The sequence below is a fragment of the Apis cerana genome, linkage group LG1 (genome assembly GCF_029169275.1).
Source record: "Apis cerana isolate GH-2021 linkage group LG1, AcerK_1.0, whole genome shotgun sequence".
Taxonomy (NCBI): Eukaryota; Metazoa; Arthropoda; class Insecta; order Hymenoptera; family Apidae; genus Apis; species Apis cerana.
Genome location: NC_083852.1, coordinates 7,386,515 through 7,404,904, shown reverse-complemented (window position 1 = coordinate 7,404,904; position 18,390 = coordinate 7,386,515). Strand labels below are relative to the sequence as shown.

The window sequence follows — 18,390 nt, the reverse complement described above, 5'->3', positions numbered from 1 at the left end:
GCACGGAAGATATCTTTTTGTTCGAATTGCTCGGTCCAGTCGGTTCAGCCGAAAACACCAAATAGATACTTTTATGGAGGGCAATAAAGTTCTGAATTGAGTATCGATGGTTCCAAAGGGGCTAATCTGCGGATGAAAACTGTAATAAAACGTTTTCTCTATGTATGTATCTGAAATCCTTTTACAGTAATGTGCGTCCTTACTTTACGTGCTACCGACTCAGGTATAGAATTCCTTTTGTTGGCATAGCAAAAATGTTTCTTTCGTCGGTAAAGCTTTATTTAATCATGCATTTCATATTAAATTGAATTTGTTCGTGCATTTTTTTTTTTAAATCGAATCAATCGTGAAATAATTAGATAAGTACTTATTTAATAATACATTATTATGTTCTTATTTATTGTCACTATTTATACATACTTTGAATTATTATTGTGTACACATTTAGAAAGAAAAATGAAACAATAGTAAAGATTTAAATTATCAATATTTATATATATTTTTTTTCAATATAGAGTTTAAAAATATTTAATATTGAAAAATATTAACAAGAAAGGAATTATTAAAATCTAATAAATCAAAATACATTTAAATTATCTTTGTCTATATTTATGTCAAATAATTGAAAAATCATAAATAAATTCAAAATATAAATAAGTTAATTAAAATTTACATGATTTTATATCACAATATAAAGAGTGTAGAAAGCACATGCAAAAGCATTTGTAATGCAAAAGCAATAAGCTTGAGCATTTATTTATTAGTGCAATTTCTTTTTTAAAATTATAATATAAAAGTTACGCAATTGTAAATAATGCAACTTGTACCATTAAATTATTTTACTAAATTGTAAATATATTTATAATAAAAATTAAAGTTAAAGTTAATTATATTAATATACTAACAACAGGAGACTAAATTAAGTATATTGTTTTATATTTTGAAATATTATTTATTTTATGAGATAATAAAATCATAATAAAAGTCTATTTCTTGCAATACATATGTCAAATATGTATTGTCAAATACAATATGTCAAATATAATTTTTAAAAATGAAAAAAAAATTGAAAAAAAGCCATTATTTATAAAGTTAGAATTTAATTTAGTAATCACCTGTTGATTAATATATCTGAATTATTATAATATTTTATATTATTTATCAAGAAAAATGCTATGAAATATTACAATATATAAAATAATTATAAAAAGCATTTATAAATTTTAAAGCATATTTACATAATTTCATTCTCCTTTTTCATGCAATAAAAAAAAATTCCTATGAAATATTGACATATGCAATTTTCTTATATAGATTTTCCTATTTTAATTTATTTCGTAATAGATAGAATCATATTTTGATTATTCTTATATATAATTTTAAATTTTCATATGAAAGTAAAAAAGTTTTCTTTTTGTTTAAGATATTATAGGCAAATAACTTATGAATAAAATTTCTATTATGCACTTATAAAGATCTATTTATATTGTTCATATAAATATTTAAGAAATCTTATATTTATTTTGCTATAATAGAATAGAATAAAATAGCAAAGTTTTAACATCTATTAATATCATACATATTAGAGATTATCTTTCGGAAGAAATAGTAGAAATATTTTTTATAAAATCCTATTAATAGATTTAGCACTGTAAACTTAAAATTTTTTACAGTTTTTATTAAAACATTTATATTAATCGAATTAATCGAATTATTGTGATTCGTTAAACACGAGATATTTATTTTTTATACTTTGGCAATTCTTGCAAAGGTAGAATAATTTTATGAAATATGCCTCTTTTGTTTATGTATACATTAGTTGAATGTAATTTTATATAGATAGATAGATTGTACAATGTTATAATTTTTTTAAGAAGCATTTTCACTAAATATTAAAAGCACGTGTCAATTATTCTATTTTTCTTATTGCACTATTATAGTTGTGCATATTTTAATTCAAAAAAATTGTATTATTGTGCGTATTATTTAGAGCAAATATTCATAAACATTAATAAATCTTTTTTTAAATTTCAATTGACAATTCATTCATCGAATACTTCCAAGTGAAAACCATTCAATTGTTTCAATTGTTAAATCAAAACGTCTAAGCGGTAAACGTATTCCTCCAAGAAATTCGTTTTCTTGTAAAGTATCGTGATTCCATATTGTAGCTTCTAGAGTTCTTTCTTTAATAACGTCTAAAGCCATTCTATATTCTAGCTGTAATAAATAAATATATGTATAAATATTATTTATAAATTATATGTTTATTTATATATTAAATTTGAAAAATTTGAATAATTCATTTATTTAAATTCATTACCATTTCCATAAACGAGGGATGACAATTTTTCTTTACAACCTTTGTTTTTCGTTTTGTCTTTTTAGTAGGATCTGGTTTAAGATAAACTTTAACATATGTATTTGGTTCCTGACAATTAGCTACTTTAGGCAAGCCTCTAGCATGATAAACCATTACATAAAATGTTCCACGTGTATAATGAAGAGACATTTTAATTTGTCCGCTTTGTACGTTATCTCTTACTCGTTTTTCAGCCCACCAATTACCAACTAATTAAAAAAGAAAAAAATTACAATTAAAAAACTTATGATAAATTTTATAGAATTTCTTTATCAATATTTTAGAAAATTTTGTACCTTTTACTTTGCTTAAATGAATATCAGCATTTTGTTGATCTCTTAACAGTGGATGAAAGAAAGTATATACTAAATCACTCTGTGAAATTTCCGGTGCCATTTTGAATAAACTTACAAGAAATTTTTCAATATCTGCTCGTCTTTTATCAGCAACTTGTTTTATGTTAGATCTTCCGACGCTAATACCACTTGGTAAACTACGTAAAATAAATTATCACTTATATCATTACTTTGTAAATAAATTAAATAAAATTTTCAATTATTTTTTAAAATATTGAAAAAAAAAATAAATTTAATTTATTATTAATCTAAGTTTAAATTTAGCTTTAAAAAAGATTGTTTTATGTATCATAAATTTTGATCTGATTAGATAGTATGAAATAAGATAATATATCACAATTCTTAATATCATAATATAAAATATCAATCAGACAAAAGTAATAATAAAATTGTTATTTCATAATTACAGTTATTACAGCATTAATTTAAAGTATTTAAATAAAAATAAAATAGGTATGTATTTTATTATCAAATTAATTAATTTATTATAAAATGATATTATATTATTATAAAATGAGATTTAATTATATCGATTTTTAAAGGAAATTTGAAATAATTAAAAAATGGGTATCAAACCATTCCGTGCTCAAATATCAGTACAAAAAAATTTATCTAAGAGATCAATTATGCTTCAGTTTTATCGAAAAATATCACAAACTGATTCTACCATGCAAAAAAATATAAATAATAATTTTAAGAAATCTGTTAATGTTGATATCAAACAAAATAAATCTTCATCTTAATATAAAAATAAGGTAAATTGTTAAATAATATTTATATTTATATTTTATTCAATAGATAAAAAAATCATTTATAATATATTTTTATAATATATATGTTATTACTATAAAAAATTATTAAAAAAAGATATAAAATTAAATTATTAAGAATAAAAAATCTTACATCATTAAAATAATAATATACTTTGTACTTACCTAGCAAGTTTTGCAAGAGGAAAATGTATACATAATTTTTGATAAAATTCACAAAATTCTTTATATGATCGAAATAAATAAGTAGGGTCTGCATGACCCTTTCGTTCTATACGCAAAATATACATATAATATTTTTCAGGATCGTATCGTTTTTGATATCCATGTACTTGAACGCTTGTTAATTGTCCTTCTTGTTGCATTCTATAATAAGCACGTATGTATAAATAATTAAAATAATTTCAAATTTTTATATGATTATAAGAAGCAAATTATTAAACTTACGTATATGTACGAGGTATAAAAGATAATAATGCTCCATCATTATGATCATTCGAAAATCTAAGTTGTGCTAAATTATGTAAAAAGAAATTAAATTGTGTAAACCAACTTTTGAGTGAACTTTCTATCATTCGAGCAAATGTTGCAGCTGCTTCAGGATTTGTTTGCTCTGGAAGAAGAGCTTTTTGTACATAACTAACTGCATCCACAGTCACACCAGAAATACCAGATGAAGTCATCTGTGAATTTGTGTAATTATTCATTTTAGATTTATTTACTAATTCTTTAATTTCAATGTCACTAAGTTTTTGTTGTATAATACGTAATTTATATAAATCAGTTATATTATATATATTTTTTTGAGATAATAAACCATCCATTTTTGTTAATATTAATTCTTAAAATTGTATTAAATTAATTCTTAAAGTTGTATTATTTATTATTAATTTATTAGTTTTCACTTGTTTGCTTTACTTTTAATTAATTCACACTGTTGCATTATTTGGTATTACAGGACGATTCATTAACGATAAATGCTAATTAACTACGCATTGTATATAGTTTAGTGTGATACGCGAACCGCTTTCTGATAAAAGGCTTAGATAAGTTCTTCCGTTATGGTTTTGTTATTCTCAAAGACAAATTAGATTTAAATTATGATATTAAGTTAAAAATAATTTTTTTTTGTTTTTTTAAATATAATTATTTTACAAAATAAAATAAATCATTTTTTATAATGAATGAATGAATTATTGTTCAATAATATTAGGATAAAAATTTTTATACTATAATAATATAAAACTTTCAATATAAATAATTTAATACAAAAATAAATACCAATCCAAAAAGATGGAGAAGTAAATTTCCATGTTTTCGTACTACATTAAATGCTTGACAACATAAATCCACAAAATGATGAAATTTAGCTGATGGTTTATCTCCACCATTTATAACATAAGCCATATCAGATGTTAATACGAATGGCGTCCTATCCCTAATTAAAAATATGAAAAATATTAAAGTATGTATTTAGTTTTACAGATATTGAATATAAGAATATAAATATATATATATACCTTTTAAAATTTCCAAACATTTGTGCATCACCCAAAAATTTTCCAAAATCAATATGAAATAAATGACCTGATGTTTTTAACATAATATTGTCATTATGTCTATCACAAATTCCTAAAATATAAGTAGCAACGCTATAACCCGCACAAGATGCTGTGAAGTTCTCAACTGCTCGTTCGTATTCCAATTCTGAAGGATTATGCTTTGCCAACCATTCAGCAATCGGACGATCTTTAAATGATCCAGTTAAACCAAATTCAACCTGTATTTTTCTTAATGTTTCTGCATTTGTAACCATTTCTATCATTCCACGTTTATGACCAGTAGGTACACATGCAAATGTTACCATTTTGAGATCAAGACCTTCTTTTAACCAGAGTTTATCCATAATACGAACCATTTGAAGAGTTAACATATCTTGCTGTAAATCATCTCCAACCTTAAATATATTAATTTGATATAAAATTAATCATTAATAATTATGAAATTCTATATAGAACAAAATTATAATAAATTATTGCAATACATATTTATTAAACTTACTTTAAAAATTGCTGAACAAATTACATCATCACAACTAATGAAATTAATTTTCAAAGGAAGAGTAAGTGATGGAAAATACGAACAACTTTGTACATTTATACCAAATACTTGTTTACTAGGAGATAATGGTAAACAAGTACCATCATCTTCCATTAATTGACAATGTATATTTTGTAAACCAACTTTAAGAGTATCCAGACGTAATGAATCTTTTGTTTGCTTAATATTTTCAGCTATTTCATGTAGGTTCTGTAATAAGTGTAATAATTTACAATTTTATAAAAAAATATAATATAAATATATTACAAAACTTTACTTTAACAAGTAATTGTTGCGTAAGAAAACTATTTCTTAATGCATCTCCTATAACGGCCAATAATGCTCGTAGCATTAATTGCAATCTTCTATGATAACGTGCTGAACTAATATTTTTATCATCTTCTGGTGTAGTTTCAGCAGAATTCTAAAAATAAATATATGTTAAAATATATTAAATATTCATTTAATTTTTTAAATTAATAAAAATTAAAAAATCATTTCAATTTGAATTATATACTTGAGGACTTTGTCCTGGTAATGCTTGGGTTAATAACCAATAAATGTGATGAGCTACACGTGGAGAGAGTAAGGCTCGTTCTAATAAAAACTTTGTAAGTGGAGATGTTTCATATGTTTCATGCTTTAATGCTTGTAATAATTGTGGTAAATAATCTACAAGTTCATCATTACTCAATTCTCGAATCCATCCAACTGCCATTTCTCTAACTTTCATATCTGGAAAACTATAGAATATCTTTGATTAATTATATAATTATTAATGATTTTCTATTCATATATTTAGAATATCAAATTACCAAGGTAATAATAATTGTAAAGCTTGAACAGGAGGCAAAGGATTCCAAATTCTAAGAGATGCATGAAGATCAGGTAAACATGCCCAATCCCAACTATGGGCAGCTAAAAGTACTTTAGGTAAAGCTTCAGGTTTATCATGTAAATAATGTCGTTTTTCCCATAAAATTTCTCTTTCTTCAATAAGTGGTCTATTTAATTAATAAAGAAGAAAAAAAAAATAAATATATATATAATCTTTGTTATCAATATTTAATTTAAAAATTTACTTTGAAAACGTAGTTTGTTGTGTGATATCTATTAATAATTCTTGTGTATTCTGATCCAATGAATTAAAATCAAGAGATTCTACATCATAATCACGTAATTCTGTCGGGAATAATACTCTTCCTCCATAATCAGGTAATTCCACACCAATAATAGCATGAGTATCTCCATGAGGATGAATTCCAGGTGCTGGAGCAGGACCTAATCTTTTATCAGCAATTGCTGGCCAAAGTGATAAAAAAAAGCTTCCTTGGCTCATAATTCTGTAATGAAAGAAAGATATAATCAAATATTTTTTTATTTTTATAAAAATAATTAATTACCCTTCATAATCAAAAAATTGAATTGCTCCCCATCCTAATTCTTCTTTCTGCATGATATTTTCTGCTGAAGAATTAGATTCATGTTCAGTAGGTTGCAATGTGCGACCATATAAAACCAGTACTAATCTAGCTTCTCTTGGTACTTGACATACGCTTATTCCGCGAAATTCTAGCCTTTTATATGAATGAAAAAAATAACTTATATATTCATAAATTTAAAAAATAATTTTAAATAAATTTAAAATATTTAAAATCATTACCATGCATTAAATAAAATTCTCGGATAAAAATTAGAACTGACTGCCATAGGTTCAGATAAAACAGGAGTTCCAACAGGCCTTGTTCCATGAAATATTTGAGCTGCAATGATATAATCATCATGCTTCCATGATCCCGGTAATCTGTGCAATGCTCCAACGCGAACTAAAATAGTATCTAATACTTCAGATGAGATTAATATATCTGAAAACACATAATATGAATTAATTCTTTTTGTAATTTATTGTTTGAATAATTTCATAAATCTAATATTCTCACTTGTTGGAATTTCTCCCTTGCTATTTAATTCAAAATCAACTTTAAATGCATGACAATAAGTTTCTACAAGATCTTGAATTGCATTGCGAATTTTTCGACAATGAGATGCAATAACATCTGGAAATTTTGTTCTTAAAGTCACCACTGAATAATCTCCATCTTCATGTAAAATTTCGGGTTTTTTGCATTCTATATTTGTTGTATGAACTTGAGGTAAAAATTGACAACATGCGTTTACGAAATTATCAACAGCTTCTGTGATTTCAAATGTTTCTATGTTTCCCATTAATGCACATACTGCTTTTATTGCTTGAACAACACCACGGGGTTGTAATTGTGGTAAAAGACTGGATCCATGATTAGTAGTTGCCAATTGTATAGCAGCAGTTTCTATACGTTCCATTTCTTTTTCTACAGTTTCTATAATTTTTTATATATAAAAATATTAATTATTATAATTATTTTAATTTTTTTTTTGCATAATTTTATAAAAATATTCTATAAAAATGTTTTGATTTCATACCTAACAAAATAAGAAGCGTATCATACGAAATAGGTTGTACTGGTTCATTTGGAAGAATATCTTCTAATTTAAGACATTGATCACGATTATCATCTTGCAGCTTTTAAGAAAACTGAATAATGTAATATCAATAGTGATTGAATTAAATATTTTTATATTCAAACTTGTACTTACTGTTCGTGCTATTGATCGTTTTATTTGTGCCTTAGTTAGAATAGCTAATTCAATATCTTTTTCTAATTTGATACATTGATGTATATATTCGTATTGCGCTAAAGTTGTACTAGGTGCAAAATATTCTGCTAAACCCCATACTCTCAAACAATATTTTTCTATATTTACTGTACCTTCATCTTCTAAGGAACAAGCGACATTAAGAATAACATGTTCAACACTACAGTTTACTGAAAAAAATATATATATTATATATTAAATTATTAAAATTTATTTAATGTTTATAAATTTATAATGATTTTATATTATGAAATTTTTGTATATAAAAGCTTACCATCGCACGTGAACGAAATGGACGGAGTATTTTCGTCAGAATCTATTAATTGTGGATGTACTACTAATTTTATACTTGTGCCTTCAGGATATAAATTTTCCATCATTGGACTGATTATATGTCCAATATTTGTACTAGGATTATTAAATGGGAATTCACCTAAACATATTTTATGTCAATATAAATATATAAATATAAATTAAATGTTATAAAAACATTAAATTTCTTATATTTTACTAACTTCGTACAGATTTTATCATTTCATAGAAAGCTCTAAGATCGCAATCACGAAGTGATGGTCTAGTTTTCCTTACTGTTACATTTTCATATAAACGTGTTTGTCGTTTCTGAAAAATTAAAATTATTAACATTTTTATTATTAATTATTCATTTAGAAAATTATTTATTGAAAAAAAATATATATATATATACTCTTCTATCTAAGGAAGTTCTTCTTCTTTCAATAGTATTCCAAGCTGATGAATTTCTGGGAGGTAGTGGAGGTGGTGCAGCTGGAGATACTGCTGGAGATTTAGCAGATTTTTCAACAGCAACATATACTGGATCTGAATTAACACTTTCATTTGTGCTATACATATAATCAAAAGGATCAAATGGGTCATATACTGATCCAGTAACTTGTGATTGCATTTCTGTTTACACATATTAATTATATTATTATGAGATTATATGTTATATTATCAAATATTTATATAATTATTTCTAATTATATATTTTTAAAAAAATATTACCATCTTTATGCCCTTGTGCATTATCATTTTGATCTTCAGTCTTAACAAGTAATGGATCAAATGCTTCTAATACACTAACTCGAACATTTGTTTTATCCTCTATTTGATCAAAAGAACTCAAATCTATAAGATTATTATTTGGTTTTTTCTCTATTACTTTTAATACATTTAATTGTTCATCATCCATACAAAATGTAGATTTTTGAACACCACATATAGATGGAGTAATACTTGATCTGTAATTTATAGGTAATGGAGGTATCTGTAAAACAAATTATGAAACTTTATTTTTGATTTTATATCTAATAAACAATAAGTTTCATAATATTAAATTTAAAATAAAATAAATAATAATACAAATAAAAATAATAAATTTTATATTTTGCTAGAAAAAAATTATAAATAAATCTAAAATTAATATTTTTTTAAATTTCAGATTATTAGGATATTATAAAGGATATTAGGAAAGAAAATATACGTACTAGGAATATTAGGATATTAGGATCATTTAAACTGAATTTAAAATTCTTGCATGTATATATATTTATATATATATATATACCTGTGTAAAAAAATAATATTTAAAATCATTAAGATTCCATGCAGGCTGCAAGAATTATTAATAAAATTACTTCTATAACAAAATAATAATACACCAATGCATTCTATATTAATCGTATTTAAAAAAAATATTATAATACTACTTACTTGTGGTGTTATGTCAGGTACATTACTGTTAATACTACTAGATCTTGACATGATAGGACTAATTTTTGGAGTTCCTGGTGTACAAGGTGCAGTAGAAGATCTAGGGCCTGGAGAAAGAGATTGATATCGAAAATCTCTGGAATGATAACCTGCAGAACTAGTGCTACGTGATATTCTTCCCTGTTTTTTCAACAATGAAGAATGAGTCTCCCATTTTGGTTCCAGAGATGTTTTTCTATTATGAAAATATAATTTATATTTATAATTTTAAGAAATATTTATATAATACTTATAATTTATTAGTGGAACTAATTTTATTCTTACGGAGGTGGAAATGGAGATGAACAATAATCATTTAAATTATCTTGTTTGACTGGACTTGTAAAATTAATCAAATCAACAGTATGTTCTTGACTTGTTGTAGCTGTTGTTGAATTTCTTCTAGATGGAACAGGTGGGGGTGCTAATATCACAGCATTTCTAGATTGATTAGTATTACAGAAACCAGGCCTTGGTCTACTTCTACACTGAAATCTATCATTTTTTTTATTATAAACAATTTAACTTCTAGAATAAATAAATAATAAAATAAATATGATTTCTATAATATAAAACAAGATAATTATAAGATAACAATATTAAAATTTTATTTACTTTTCAAATTGTATGTTATCTCTGTCTGATGAACTATTATGTACAGAATTATTTCCTCCATGTTCATGACTTTGTGCAATATGTTGTTGTTGAATATTATTAAATTCTGATCGTTGTTTTTGTAATTTAAATTTTTCTAATGCCAAACTTTCTAAACTTAATGCTTGAGCACGTTCTAAATCTTCTTGAAACTGACGTTCATAATCAATCACCGCAGATCTTTGATTATTTGTACTTCTATTGTAGTGTGACATCTATAATTAAATTAAAAGCTAATTAACACATATATATAAAGCAGCAGATATATTACAAACATATATACATGTATACATTTAAGATTTAAATATGATATGATTATAAATAGACTATTAATTAAAAAAGATTTGAGATATATATTTCAAAAATATAGGACAAGAGAGTAACAAGAGATCATTTTAACCTATATTTGAAATATAAAAATAAATAATAATACATTTATAAAAATAAATAATAGTATATTGTAAATAAAATGAATATAAAAGATAATATTAATTTATTTATATATTTATTAATTTATTAATATTATCGAAGATATTAATCTAATCTAATTAATTATATATTTTTAAGTAATAAAAATTATAATAAAAAAATAACAAGATCTGCATTAAAAAATTATTTATATTGATTGTAATCACAGCACGTGTTTTGAAAAATGAAGGAAATATTGGCATATACTTTATCATTAAAACTATACTATTTACTAAGCTGACAGACACGTTATGCATCTACGTAAACAGATTTATAGCTCACCCTGGCATTATTTTCAGCGAAGTATTTCGCTCTTATATATTGCAGAAAATTTTCAAGTAGAAGAGGGATACAGTTTGAAGAAAAAGAACTGTCACTTAATTAAGAAAATGACATTTTCAATCGTATAATTAACTGTCGTATACTGTACACTCAGCTTGAATATCTATATACAAATCGCTCTACGAAGAGTGCACTGACTTGAAGCTGCTGCTACCGATAGACAATGCATTGGTAAAAGACATAACAAATATAGCTAGCGTATATGCAATGAAATACTGTATTATATATACATACATATATGATACATCTTATAATCAATACAAAGATACGATGTAACGAAAGACTGACTATAGTGCGGATGTAATTGAAAGTGGTGACGGTATACAGTTAGGTTACATTAACTCTTTCCGGTATATCGACTATTTGGATAGTTAATTTGTTTAACCAGCAAACTTTATTTGATTAAAGCTATATCCTATATGAAACATGTGGGATTGCTTAGAGATAGAAATTCTAATTTTGTGTTAATATATATTATATGTATTATATAATATTCATGGAAAGAAGTTTATAAATTATATATAATTTTATATCTTAAAAAATTTATATCTTATAAAAGTTCTTATCATATCAAAAATTTGTTTTATTTTTTTTATTTTATAGTTAAAATTGAATATTTTATAAATCGCATTGAATATTTTTTTTTAATATTTATTATATGTTAATAGATTTTTAATAGATTTATTGATTTATATATTTTTCGTGTAAGTCTATTTATAAAAGTTTAAAATATTAATAGTAAATTATTTAATAAAAAAACATTGAAAATTTCTTTTTTTATTTTAATTTTTATTAATACGCATATAGATAAATCAAAATAATACTCAAATAATATAAAAAGACATTTTATGAAATAGACTGTATTGAAATAAATAATATTCTACAGATATTTAAAGATATTCTTTCAAAAGTTTGTTACAAAAGAACATCAAAATAGGTTATTTTATAATAAACTTTTTAAATTATACAGTATATAATATTTCACATATACTTACATATCTATCTTGTTTTATTAGTAAAATAACTGGAATGAAATTATTATAATAAATTATATTATACATATTATACATATTATAAAAATATATTTAATAAAAAATAAATACTTAAAAAGTATACTATAAGATTAATTATAAAATATATTTTATTATATATATAAATTTATAATAATATATAAAATGTTTACAAAAATATAAATGTTTTATTTTTATAATAGAATCATTTTCAAAAATATTTATATAATACAATAATATTAATTACTCTCAAGTACGATCCATTAAGATATGTAATACATTGCATTATATTAAGATAATTATATTCAATTCAAAAGAATATTAATTATATTTATAACTGTATATATATACAGTTATAAAAATAATTAATATATAATATATATATATATTTAGAACTATAAGTATATATACATTTATTGATGATGATAACCTAAAATATATCATTGAAATTTTTTAATTATTGTGAAAAATGATATTAATTATTTTAAATAAATAATATAATGTATTTATAATATATTTAATTATTTCAATAATGTATAAAAGTAAAAAAAAAAATAAAATATAAATATCAAAATTAAAATTTTTTACTGGCCTCACTAATATTAAGAATACTAACGGAAAAATTATTAATATTGATTATTTTTTGAGGTATTTTAAGTACATAATAAATATTATATTTATATAATTTTTTTTCAAATTTTTTAAATTTAAAAATATTATTTAATTCTAAGCCAAAATCCTTTCTCACTAGTTGTTACGAGACTTCGTCTACTAAATTTTATCGGCGTAATTGTTTTCTGACATGTTTCCACTCTATGGTTTCTAAGAAACGAGATTATTCCCACTTTGATTTGTAATAATGCAAATCGCATTCCTGGAACAAAAACGTGTTATTAAATATAGTTAATAACAATTTAATCTTTAGAATGTCATTTGATGTTAGCTAATGATTATAAAAATTGTAAAAAGTTATGATTTATTGAATTAATAATAAATGTTATGATTAAAAAATTTACAAATATATTTACATTTTAAAATCTTATTATAATATATAATTAATATCATATTGACATAAAAAGTTAACATGCAAAAGCATGACAATAAAAAGTTATTTATGTTAAAAATTGAGAATAATGTACACACACATATATATATATATATATATATATATATATATATATATATATATATATATATACGATTTCAATTGCAATTAAATGCATAATTATCAATGATTTATATAATAATTTAAAAGCAGAAATAAAATTTAGAAATTATATTTAGTTATTTAATATTAAAAATATTAGTAGCTTTTTAATATTAAATTAAGATATTTTTATAAGTAATTCTATATTATTATTTATTATTTTAAGATTATTATATTATTATTTTAAGAATCTACAAAATAAAATTTATTATTATTTTTTACAATGAATTGAATTAAAATATACTTGATAATTACCTATGCAATTTCGTGGTCCTTCACCAAATGGAAGATATGCATATGGATGTCTGGTTCGTTTATTTTCTTCTGTGAATCTTTCAGGATTAAATATTGCAGGATTTGGATAATAATTTGGATCATGATGAAGTCCATAAATCGGTATAATTACCCGTATGCCTGCTGGTAATTCGACTTTACTATTTGGTATTTGGTATTGATATTCACATCTCCGAGATAACATTGAAGCTGGAGGATATTTTCGAAGCGTTTCTAAAAAGAATTTGAAAAAAAAAAATTAAATTATTTTTAGATAATAGTATTTTAATATACTATTATAATATTATTTATACAGTAAAATAATGAAAAAAGATAAAGATTTAAATAATTTAATTTTAATTTTAGATGATGAAATTTTTAGCAATCTAAATCTAATATGGTTTAATATTTGTATAATTTATAATTAAGATGAAATAAAAATGGTACATAATTTATGTAATTAGATTTAAAGAAAATATTTAATTGAAAATGATTAAATTATAGTTAATATTACAATAAATTATCATTTTATAAAATTCTATTATATTATATTTATAATTTTAATTTTTTTTAATTAACAGAAATTCTTAAAAAAAATTTGTTATTTTATTTTATATATCATATAAAATAATTATCATTTTCTATCTGGAGGTATTAAGCAGATATCAAGAATATTTTTGTTTTTTTAAATGAAATATATTTTTATTTACATCTCATTTAATAAGAGCTTAATGAAATATGAAATATATATATGTAGATATCAATGATATAAGATATTTTTTTATATATTCTATATTTTATTTTTATTTTAAATAATTTTTATTAATATAATTTTTTATTAAAAATTGTTAACTATTTCAATATTCAAAAGATTATCTCTTTTAATCTTAGTGATATTTTTAAACTTAGTTATGAATATAAATCATGTACTATATCTATTACGAAGTTTGTAAAGCAACAAAAAATTCAAAGAAATCATAACTGTATAATGAAAAATGTATCTAATATATATAATAAATATAAAAAAATAGCTAATAAGAATATTTCATGATAAATATTTCATGATAAATATAAAAAATATATATATAATTTATAGTAAATGAAGATTGATGAAAATGGATTTTTACCTGCAATGACCATATCAAGATACTTCATATCTTGTACAGCATCATAAGTCAGTTTGCCATTTCTGCTGTCGATGGCATCTTGTATGTCCCGTCTCGTTTTTTCTTGAATTTCAGTATTCAACGCTAACTCATGAAGACAGAATGCAATAGTGTTTGACGATGTTTCATAGCCGGCGGCAAAAAACACAAACGCTTGCGCTGCAATGCTGTTCTCGTCCAATTCTATAAATAACAGCGCCTTATATGATAAAGTTCATGAACAAAAAATTTCTTTATAGAATATATTCATTTAGTGATTAAACGTAATAAATTCTCAATATATACTTATGTTTCTAAGAAAATAGAGTGATTTTTAATTTTTTAATTTTTTATTATTAGTTATGAATCAGATTATTATAAAGAATCATATAAGTATATTTTATCGAAATATGGTATTGATTATTTAAATTAAATAAATATGATATATTTAATAAACTATCCCATTTTTCTTGTATAAAAAATTGAAATCTCGCAATTAAGTAATATTAAATGAAGGTTTCAATTATGAATTGATAATGTTTGTCTTTTATAAATGAAACATTCATTAACTTAACAATTTTATTGCTATTATGTGAATCTTGTGACAAGTATACATATAAATAAAGCACTTACTGTCAATTTTATCTTGATTAATTTGTTAGGGAATTGCATCGTTTGTAGTTAATCATTACAACTGTTTGAAGCGTGCAATGAAGAGCTTATATTGAGTGAAGAGACTTATCAATTATTATGTAACTTTCTTCTTTCATTGATACAATTAAATTATTAGGAAATAGTGCGAATCAGTATAAAAATTAAACCAGTATATCTTCAATAATAATTTTCACATGTTCTAAATTTTGCAATTATTGTTTATTCTATTTTAATATTATATGTATGTATATGTAATATTTCAAAAAAGTGATATAATATGAGGACTAAATTTATAAACTTTTATATTTTAAATATTTATTTACATTTCTATTTTTTTTAATAATTTTGTTCTTATATTGAATTTAAAACTATTTTTACATTGATTTCTCTTTTTTTTTTAATTCGTTATTATATTTAATATTTGAAAATAAAAAAATCTCAATCTATTCGATATATTTTAATTAATATTTTTCTAATGGCAAATTTATTTATACAAGAAATTAGAATTTATTTGGCATTGTTTTCTCGAAAAAAAATTTGTACGATGAAACAGCACGATACTATCAAAGCATAAGATCTCATGTTAAAACGAACGATATTTCTCTTGTAAAACGTATAATTTATCTTCGTATAAAGTAATCTATATAAATGATACAGACATAGCGATACACTGAATTTATCCAGTTTCAACGCTTTCGCAAGTATTTTTGTATTTTTCCTCTTCAATTTGAACTATTATCATTTATTTGAATACATGCTTAAAAATTAACATACCTATTTCATCTGCTGTTTCTGCGTCTTCATCATTGCAAACCAATCCACTTCCAAATTCATCTAAAGTACCTTTATTTTTTAATTCAATTAATAAATCCATAAAATCATGCCTTTTAATACCATATTCCTCACGTTGTTTAATCATTTGCGATACAACGTCTTTAAAAAACTTTGTCACTCCAGGATCTATCACCTGAACTCCTAAAAATTTGTATAATCTTGGCATGGCGGTTCTGAGCATCCTCCAAAGAGTAGCTTTGTAACTCGGTTTCGAAAGTTTTTTAGCAGCTCTATGAAATTCAGATTCCTCATCAGTAAGTGCATTTATTTGTATGCCAAAGGCACAAGTACCAATAACGTCTATTGTAAATTTTGCGGCCAATTCGCGAATCTCATATGGTCGATCGGTTTCGGAAGATATATCGATTAATTTTTGAAATTCTTCGCCGCATTCTGCTAGCAGATAGAACATCCTTTTCAATTTTCCGGATGAAAAGGCTGGAGTCAATTTCGATCTTAAACTTTTCCATTTTTTTCCTTCTAAGTTAAACAGATGGGCAGATAATGGATCCTAATAAAAAAAAAAACATATTATTTAATTAGCTTTACTTTAATATTATGCATTATATATTTTTTAATGAATTTTTAGAGAAATTTTTTTTCTAAACAATAAAATTTTTAGTTAAAAAAATTTAGTATCAAAAGTAATTTATAAAAGTAAAATAAAATAAAATAAAAAATTATGGTTTAAATATTTAATATGTAAAATCAATGATGTTTGAAATCAATTCTTAACGAAATTCATTTATGAAGTAAAATATTTTTCTTTTACCTGGGAATTCACTGGTATACCACGATTCGAGAAACAAGTAAAATTTTTTACACAAATGTTCTTCACAAGATCTGGGTCCCGTAGGATCAGTACAGGCGATCTAACACGGAACGCTCCAAAGTATCTTTCATCTTTGAACCATTCATACATATCTTTTATACCTTCTGGTAAGGATTTCCGGAACAATAACATGGGAGCAAAATTTCCGAATAATATAGTGGGTTTTCGAAAGGGTACACCGCGATTCTTCCAAAAATCAAATGTAGAAGTAAGAAAACAATATAAAATACCTAAGAATCCCGGTAAAAGAAATTGTTCCAATAATTCTCTTATGTTCCACATTTTGAATTCAATAGATTTTTTAGAATTTTTTATTATATTGTATTTATACGATTATCTTCTTGAATATGATCATCAATTATAATCACAGCACGATTGTTATTTTTTTTATTTTTAATATCAATAGTAATATTTATTATGTATCATATTATGTAGCAGAGATTATGTGTATAATGTAATACTTTGATAAATACTACCACAAAATTTTTTTCTTTTTAATAGTCTACTATACATATAAATAATTTATTACATATCATTTCACAATCAAATTTCTCTTCTCTTTTTCATTTTAAAATAAAATCATATACAGGACATTATTATTTTACCGGAACGTCAGAGTGCACCGGATATCGGTTCAACGTTATCGATGCGAGGTCAACGGTAATAATAAAACAAAGGATTACTTGATGTTTGTCGCGGCTCGAATTACGCAGTTCGATATTCCAATCGAATCCCTGGAGCTGTTTATAAAAGTGGAAGTATACTTGTCGGTGAGACTGACTCACGAGCGCGCGTATTTGCACTCTCTTGTTTCTCCTGGTGAAATGTCAGTGATAGATGTTCGCTCGAATTTTCTTGGTACGATCCGTACGCAGATGTTTCGTTTAAGCACGTGATTACCAAGCATCAATTT

General features: G+C 23.3%; 2 protein-coding genes and 1 long non-coding RNA gene across 11 annotated transcripts; 1 reads left to right on the top strand and 2 right to left on the bottom strand.

Annotated features, from left to right (window-relative positions):
* Positions 1-367: 367 nt before the first annotated feature.
* Positions 368-12,111, bottom strand: LOC107994957 (phosphatidylinositol 4-phosphate 3-kinase C2 domain-containing subunit beta). Of its 9 annotated transcripts, XM_062081365.1 has the most exons (27): positions 11,757-11,772; positions 11,463-11,672; positions 10,674-10,927; positions 10,344-10,553; positions 10,020-10,254; positions 9,874-9,918; positions 9,312-9,573; positions 8,992-9,212; positions 8,801-8,906; positions 8,560-8,718; positions 8,226-8,455; positions 8,052-8,151; positions 7,529-7,948; positions 7,252-7,453; positions 6,992-7,165; positions 6,671-6,931; positions 6,404-6,592; positions 6,106-6,331; positions 5,866-6,012; positions 5,550-5,798; positions 5,009-5,445; positions 4,770-4,926; positions 3,936-4,171; positions 3,654-3,854; positions 2,659-2,855; positions 2,324-2,571; positions 368-2,220 (listed from the first exon to the last, which is right to left on the bottom strand). In XM_062081365.1, the coding sequence occupies exons 3-27, from the start codon at positions 10,925-10,927 to the stop codon at positions 2,047-2,049; spliced, it is 5,340 nt and encodes a 1,779-aa protein (XP_061937349.1). In that variant the 5' UTR covers positions 11,463-11,672; positions 11,757-11,772; the 3' UTR covers positions 368-2,046. The 9 variants fall into 9 exon arrangements, with proteins under 9 accessions (XP_061937349.1, XP_061937351.1, XP_061937348.1 ...); XM_062081367.1 differs by lacking the exon at positions 11,463-11,672 and having other exon boundaries at positions 11,757-12,111; XM_062081364.1 differs by lacking the exon at positions 11,757-11,772 and having other exon boundaries at positions 11,463-11,717.
* LOC107994958 (uncharacterized) lies at positions 3,019-4,324 on the top strand. Its single transcript, XR_001765435.3, has 3 exons — positions 3,019-3,171; positions 3,261-3,473; positions 3,793-4,324. It is a non-coding gene; the product is annotated as an uncharacterized LOC107994958 (long non-coding RNA).
* A 534-nt stretch (positions 12,112-12,645) lies between the features above and the next one.
* Positions 12,646-17,760, bottom strand: LOC107994953 (probable cytochrome P450 6a13). The gene is made up of 5 exons (XM_017052139.3): positions 17,418-17,760; positions 16,586-17,156; positions 15,140-15,361; positions 13,995-14,246; positions 12,646-13,406 (listed from the first exon to the last, which is right to left on the bottom strand). The coding sequence occupies exons 1-5, from the start codon at positions 17,757-17,759 to the stop codon at positions 13,249-13,251; spliced, it is 1,545 nt and encodes a 514-aa protein (XP_016907628.1). The 5' UTR covers position 17,760; the 3' UTR covers positions 12,646-13,248.
* Positions 17,761-18,390: the final 630 nt, after the last annotated feature.